The 7,062-nt window shown below is 33.2% G+C and overlaps 1 protein-coding gene across 1 annotated transcript; it reads right to left on the reverse strand.

The window, feature by feature from the left end:
* Positions 1-2,723: 2,723 nt before the first annotated feature.
* On the reverse strand, positions 2,724-5,163 carry LOC130946713 (uncharacterized). The gene is made up of 3 exons (XM_057875548.1): positions 3,839-5,163; positions 3,540-3,768; positions 2,724-3,451 (listed from the first exon to the last, which is right to left on the reverse strand). Exons 1-3 carry the CDS (start codon positions 4,765-4,767, stop codon positions 3,287-3,289), a joined length of 1,323 nt encoding a protein of 440 aa, XP_057731531.1. The 5' UTR covers positions 4,768-5,163; the 3' UTR covers positions 2,724-3,286.
* Positions 5,164-7,062: the final 1,899 nt, after the last annotated feature.

Below are 7,062 nucleotides of genomic sequence, written 5' to 3' on the forward strand. Positions count from 1 at the left end.
GAGTTGATTGTTATGGAAAGGAAGACTTTGAGAAGGAAAAAAGAAAAACTCTTGAGCAAAAAAGATGATACTTTCTAAATAAACAAGTCAAGGAAAATTTACCAACTAATTTTTATGATATCTTCCATATATAAAGTTTTTTAGGAAATTAAGCCTTTTAAATAAAGTTAGAGGTGAAAGGTATTCCAATGTGCATTGCCTCGTATAATGGCATGGGAGCAGAGCATAGTTATGAGGAGATTATAAAAATTTATGGGGATTCTTCAAGAAACTTTGACCGGTTAAATTAAAAAGAAAAGAAACACACAGAGACTTGTTTATTGGTGTGCCTTGTGTATTGCTCAGAACCTGACCCCTACCTTGGCGACCACACCAATTAAATACAACTTAGTACTTACCAATTCAAATCACAAATTCACAATTCCTCCATCAATAGTTACACTTATTTTTAGAAAATATTTAATTTAAATCTTAAAATTTAAAATTAAATTTAATTTGATTCTTAAAATTTTAATAAATTTAAATTTAATTTTAAAATTTATAATTATAATTCATGTTAATTTTTGAATTAAATTTTATTAACAATTTGTTGACGATTTAGATTTCTTATTTAGATTTTATATGATCAAAATTTATTAAAGTTTTAAATTTTAATTATTGTTTTTTGTAAAATTTTTAAATTAAATTTGTTATTGTCATTTTTATAAAAATGTTGGAGAGTGAATCAAACTTTTAGTTATTATTAGATAAAAATTTAAAGTTTGTACTTTTTATTGTAAAATCTTTCTTATTTGGTAACTTTAATATAGTTTTAGTGAGGGACGGAGCTTAGTTGAGACAAGGGGGTCATGGCCTCTCTAAACTTTTGTTAAAAAAATTAGTAATACTTTTTCAAAAAATAAAAAATAGTTCTGTTGGCTCAAATACTTTACTATGACTTAAAATACCAAAGTTCAATCTTCATCTTTGCTTTTATTGCACAATAGTTTTTAGTTTTAAACATTCAAAACATGTTGAATTTGGACTGAACTGAGTGTATTCGCATTTTGCAGCTCTCTATTCAATAAGTAACATTCTTTCTACCTTTGAGTTCAAATATAAAAAATTAGGTATTTTTTATTTATGTAATTTAATATTATTTTATATTTTATTGTTTATTTAATTTATTTTTTATATGATAAAAAAATTAGAATATTTAATAAATACTAATATTATTGTATTTGTATAAATTAAAAACATTCAATAAATATTATAAATTTTAATATTTGTCCTTCTAACTTTTTTTTTTACATATTTTACAGAATATATATTCAAATTTTTATATAAAATAATCATGAAAAATCAAAGAATTGAAGAAGGAAGAACATATAACATATAACTTTTGTTAAAGAGGAAGGCTAATATTCAAGAAGGAGAACATATAACTTTTACAATATCAACACTTGTAGATAGTTCTTCTACTTTAATGAATCACAAAGAAAATAAGATACAACTTTCAAAAGTTTAAAGAGTTGCATCTGATGAGTTTGATTTTAATTCTTTAGAATGAGACCCTGACAAACGGCTTTAAATTTGACAATATCACTCAAATCAGAGAGATTATATTAGATGAATTTATCTTAAATAGTGTCTATATCAAAAGTATCTTGATAATTATCTTTTATCTAACTCCCAAAATTTTGTTTCAAACTCCGCGACGTTATAATAGAATGAATATAGTTGTATTGTATTGTTAGTTTAAGAAATTTTCAGTATGAAAATTTTTTTATGAGTTTAGTAAAGATGTCTAAAGTAGTAGCATGTATTTTAAGATTAGAATGCTTAGGGTAAATTGGAATGAAGTTTCAAGAGCGTAATATTTCAATAACAGTTTATCATTTTAACCAAAAAAAAAAAAAGATTAACACGTGATTTAAGTATTCTCGATAGTCAAATCAATTTTTAGTTAATAATTTAATAAATATTTTTAGAGTATTAGAAAATATTTTTCAAGTGTTTTAAAATATCATCGAAATTGTACTAATAATGGTTAAAAAATCACCTTTGAAATGTGAGTTTAAATTAGTTATAACTTACAAGTCACACTTTGATTTTTTTTTGGTCAGTTGTGATTATATCCACGTGATATTTTGTAAATAGTTAGATTTTTGTTTTAAGCCATAAAAACATCTAAATAAAAAAATCAAGAGATATACAAAAGGTTAATTATGGTATTGGCCCCTGCTTAGACAGTTAACAAGAGTCACTTTTCCTTGTTGGACTTTTCTGACTTGCATGTGGAGTCGTTGAGCAGAAAAGTTTAATCACAGATTTGAATCTAGGATTGGATATATTTAATAAAATGTGAGGCAATTCAAAAAAAAAAAAAAAGAATCTCATACACCCTAATAAAAAACCAACGCTAAAAGATAAGTAAAGGAGGAAGAAAAAAGAAAGGAAGAGTTTTTATAATTTATATGCTTTTTATAGAACGAGTGAAACTCAGATTTTAGATCCAGCATGCTAGAAAAGCCAGAGTCTTTTTCCTTTTTTATTCTCTGAGGAAAAAGGGATAAAGATCTTACATTCTTACCCACTACAAACATCATGTGCCTAGAGTCTTAAACCAAAAAAAAAGACTAATTATAATAATGGTAAATAATAATAATTGAAAAGAGAATTCATGTCATTGTCCTACATGAGAAGAGCGCACATGGATTCTTATAATGTGATGCATTTTTGTTTTCCTCCTCTTGTAACTTTATTCTATCTAAGTAAAATGAAATGGCCTTTGCCTAATGCTAATGTTTACTATCATGAACAACATGTAATAATAGAGTTGCATAGATATAAGCAGACATTATTTCTTTCTTTATTTATGGTGATGGGTGGTTTTTGACTCTTCATTGGGAGTAGTTGAAGTTTATCACCTTCATATCCTTGTGCTTTCTTGTGTCAACAATTTGGGTGGAATCAGGGTATGGGCACCCCCATTATTCTTTGCATTCTCTCAATAAGGATCAATCTTACACTGATAACTTAGCACCAATGCTCAAGTTAGTAAACTTTACTTAGGATGTTGCCTTGCCTCACAGTGAAAATGTTAGAAAATTCATCTTTCATTGATTTGATTTACATGGTTATGTACATGTTACAAACATCTGAAAAAGACCAAAAAAAAAAGGATGACTATGATCAACCTCCAGCAAGCTTTTGCTATCCGGGGTGACACCTTAAGAAATAAGTACTCAGAATTAGTAAAAAGGAAAATTTACAATTTTATAACAAAAAGCTAATACCCTAATTCTTAGACATCAGTATCGCAAAATTGTCCATCCATTCTGTTCTGAACAGCTTTCACGGCGGCTACTCTAGCCGCAGTGGCAGCCCTGTTAGCAGCTATGACTGCTTTGTTCACCTCATCGTCGACGCGCCTAAGGTTAATCGCGCTATCGGCCGTTTTCCTTGCAGCCTGCAATTAGAGAAACACATAGATAAGGAAAAAAAACAGCAAGTTTATTTGGAGGGAAAACAGCAGGACGATTGAATGAATTGAATACCTGAAGTGCTCGAAGGACGGCATGAGAGTGTGGTGGCAGAGGGTGCTTGAGGCTGCCAGCATCCCATTCACCGCATCTCCGGTCGGCATTTCGAAAGGTGTAAGTTCCGATACCTTGCCTGCGTCCCTCATGCCATGCTCCTTCATAGCAGTGTCCATTGGCAAAGTAGTACACACCAAATCCATGGATTTTGTCTCCAAAATACTCCCCTGCATACCTATCCCCATTTCTACAAGATAGAAATGGTCAAAATTCTATACAATTAAGAAAAAACAGAGCAGTGAGAACAAGAAAGTTACCTAAAATGGTAACAACCGAGTCCATGCTTGACGCCATAGTTGAATTGGCCAATGTAACAGCTGCCATCAGCACAAGTCTGAACACCAACACCATGGCTCTGACCGTTACACCACTCTCCGGCATAAGAATCGCCGGTGTAGAATCTGTACACACCATAGCCATGCCTCAAGCCTTGTCTATACTTGCCCCTGTAACGGCTCCCACGCGTCCAGCTTTCAATCCCGTAACCGTCGTAACGGCCATCCACCCAGTCGCCCTCATACCTGCCGTTCACGAAGTAGTTATAAACCCCACTGCCGTTGCACTTCCCCATGTGAAACTCCCCCTCGTAGAAATCCCCATTGCTGTAGAACTCTACCCCTTCCCGAACTATCTTCTTCTTCTTCTTGCTGTTCTTGATGCTCTCTTTTCCTCTCTTCCCTGTTTCCCCTATGAACCACTGAACCGGTTTCGAACAACCTTCCTGGGATTTCGACAACCCTAACCGCTTCACGCTCTCCTCCCACGACTGCTTCAGACCTGAAACGGAACGGTTTATCAGCCTCTTGTTCTTCGACACCAAGTACAGCACCACCGCGATGAAGATCAGAGCTACAAGCACGTTCTCCGAGGTTGGGATCTCGTAGAAGAAGAAGTAGAACACGTACAGGAACACCGAGCACGCCGCCAGGAACCCCACGGAGGCAACCGCCAGGGCCTGGGTGGAAAGTCGCCGTCGCCCTAGCCCAGGCCCGCCCGCCCTGGGCTTCGTGCTCTTCTTCTTCTCGTCTTCGTCGTCGTCGTCGTGGTGGTGTTCTTGGAGGAGGAGGTCTTCTTCGTTCACGGACGAGAGGCTCTGGATGGAGGATCGGATGGTGGGGGAAGATCGGAGGAGCGACGATTGGGTTCGGGTGAGCTTCGCCTGGCTCTTCTGCGGCGCCGTTTCCATTTTTTTTTCCTTCTCCTTCTTCTTTTTGGTGTGCGGGTCCCACTCTCTCTCTCTCTCACTCACTCACTCACTCACTCAGACTCCAGAATCCGATCAAATCAATCAAATCAAAAATCAATCTTGGCCGTTGGATCTTCTTCTCACTGGCGTCTCCGGTACCGGGATATTCTGATGACGATGGGCCTCCTGCTCTCAGCCGCGGGCAACATTTCACGCCGGCCACACCCACACACAAAGACACTGGCTAGCGTAAAAAACTGGAATTCGGAATAGAAAAATTTTCAAATATCAAGTTTCTTCTCTTTCTTTATTTTAATTTATGTTTTTTTAATAAATAGTTGGGGAAATGGGAAATTGAGTTGCTTGGAAGGTGGGAGTGAAGGTTAGGAGTAAAAACGAAGGGGGCGTGAGATGTGTGGGTTGGTGTATTTATGGGGCGATACAAGGGGACTCAGGTTGAAATTGAGCCGTTGGATGCTCATGATTCTTGACATGCCTTGGTGGCCGTTGGATTAATCGAGGTCCCCGGTCTTGACGGGGAGATGTGGTCGTCGGATCTTAGATTTATTCGATGCCGTGCCTTTTCGCTTTACTCACTGTACCAGGCCGGCACGTGCCGTCACACTCTTTTTTTTTTAAATATTAATATGGTTGGGAATAATCTTTTTAGCATGCGACTCGTTCATTGTTTTATTAATCTCAACATTCATCGCAAACAAGTTAAAAGCTAGTGAAGGTTCTCTTTTAGAATCATACAAGAGAAATTTCCATTTTGGTTAGTATTGGAATTTGCATGCCTTGGCGCCTCTTTATCTGTATGGTTTATATATTATCATCCAGATTCTTTTTTTTTTTTTAAAGCATCATTTTTCTTTTTGTATTCAACTACTATTCATATCAACAAGGGACCAAATATCAAGTTGTGTGTTTCTTCTACTTCTCTGGATGAATAATACATATTTTTCTCCTTCTTGTTTGCTCCATTTTTGTCAAATACTCAGGATGATCGGTATGATTATACTTTCACCCACAATTATCAAAATATTGTAAGATTAGTTCAATCAGCTGATCATTTATTGAACTGGATGCATGTTATATGTAATTAACAATTTAATTGCCTGTTAGAAATTAACTTAAATTGTAATTAAAATGTTGTATATCTTGGTGTTTTGTGGGACGTGATGATCAAGTCATATTTTTATTACTTATTTCTTCTATAATACATTAAATGCAAAAATAAATATAACTAAATATTTAAAAATAATGATAAAAAATTATAACTTTAAAGGAAATAGATTTTCTCCCCAAGCGGTCCAACCATATAACACGTTTGTTTTTTTTTTTTTTTTCTTGGTGACTATATAACACGTTTGTTTAGGATTGACTTGATGAAGACAAACATTAATAAAATTTTTATTTTTAATGCAAAAATTATATAAGATTATTACTGGAACTAGAGTGTAAATTAAATTTAAATATTTCTAATATTTATATTTATTTTACCTGTACTTCTATATCTATATTATATATAATTCATAAAAAATATTATTTCTAAAATTTTAAAGTCGATACATCATAAATAAATTATAAAACACTTATTACCATCTTAATTTTATTTTTATTATTTTTACACATATATAATAAAAATAAACAAGTGAATTAACATGCAAATAACACCAAATCAGATACAAAACAAAGTAAGGAGATTTATAATATAATTAACATGCAAATAACACTTCCTCATGTGCGACGACGGTGAAATCAGTACATGTTTAATTAATTTAAATTCGGGTAATAATCGATTGACGTCAAGCAAACAAGGTGGTGAATGTGTTGGATTATTCTTCCTTTCACATGAATTAATTTCCTTTAATTTATTAATGTGCCGTTTGGACATTGAAAAAAATTTGCTTAGTCAATTATTGTGCATCACTAATTTATCATCCTTCAATCATTTACCATTTTATATATTTTTTTCGGTGAATAACATTGATGTTACTAAGTCAATTATGCTAAACAATGACTAACATACACAAATCCTTTGTGAATTTCAGCTACTTTATTATGTTCAGCTAGCAACCAGAATTGAAAAGACGTGACTTGATTTAATTTCTTCATCAAGAATTGTAAATGGCAATTTTTAAATCATGATTAATTAGGTTTAGAAATGAATCTCATTTTAAGATATGAACGAAAAAAGTTCAACCGTAAAAAAAAATTCTTTAGTTTTTGTAATTAATGTCTTTGATCGGACTCTTTTTGTCAATTCAATGTCGTAAAGACTTTCTGTTATTT

Source organism: Arachis stenosperma, chromosome 8 (assembly GCF_014773155.1).
Source record: "Arachis stenosperma cultivar V10309 chromosome 8, arast.V10309.gnm1.PFL2, whole genome shotgun sequence".
Taxonomy (NCBI): Eukaryota; Viridiplantae; Streptophyta; class Magnoliopsida; order Fabales; family Fabaceae; genus Arachis; species Arachis stenosperma.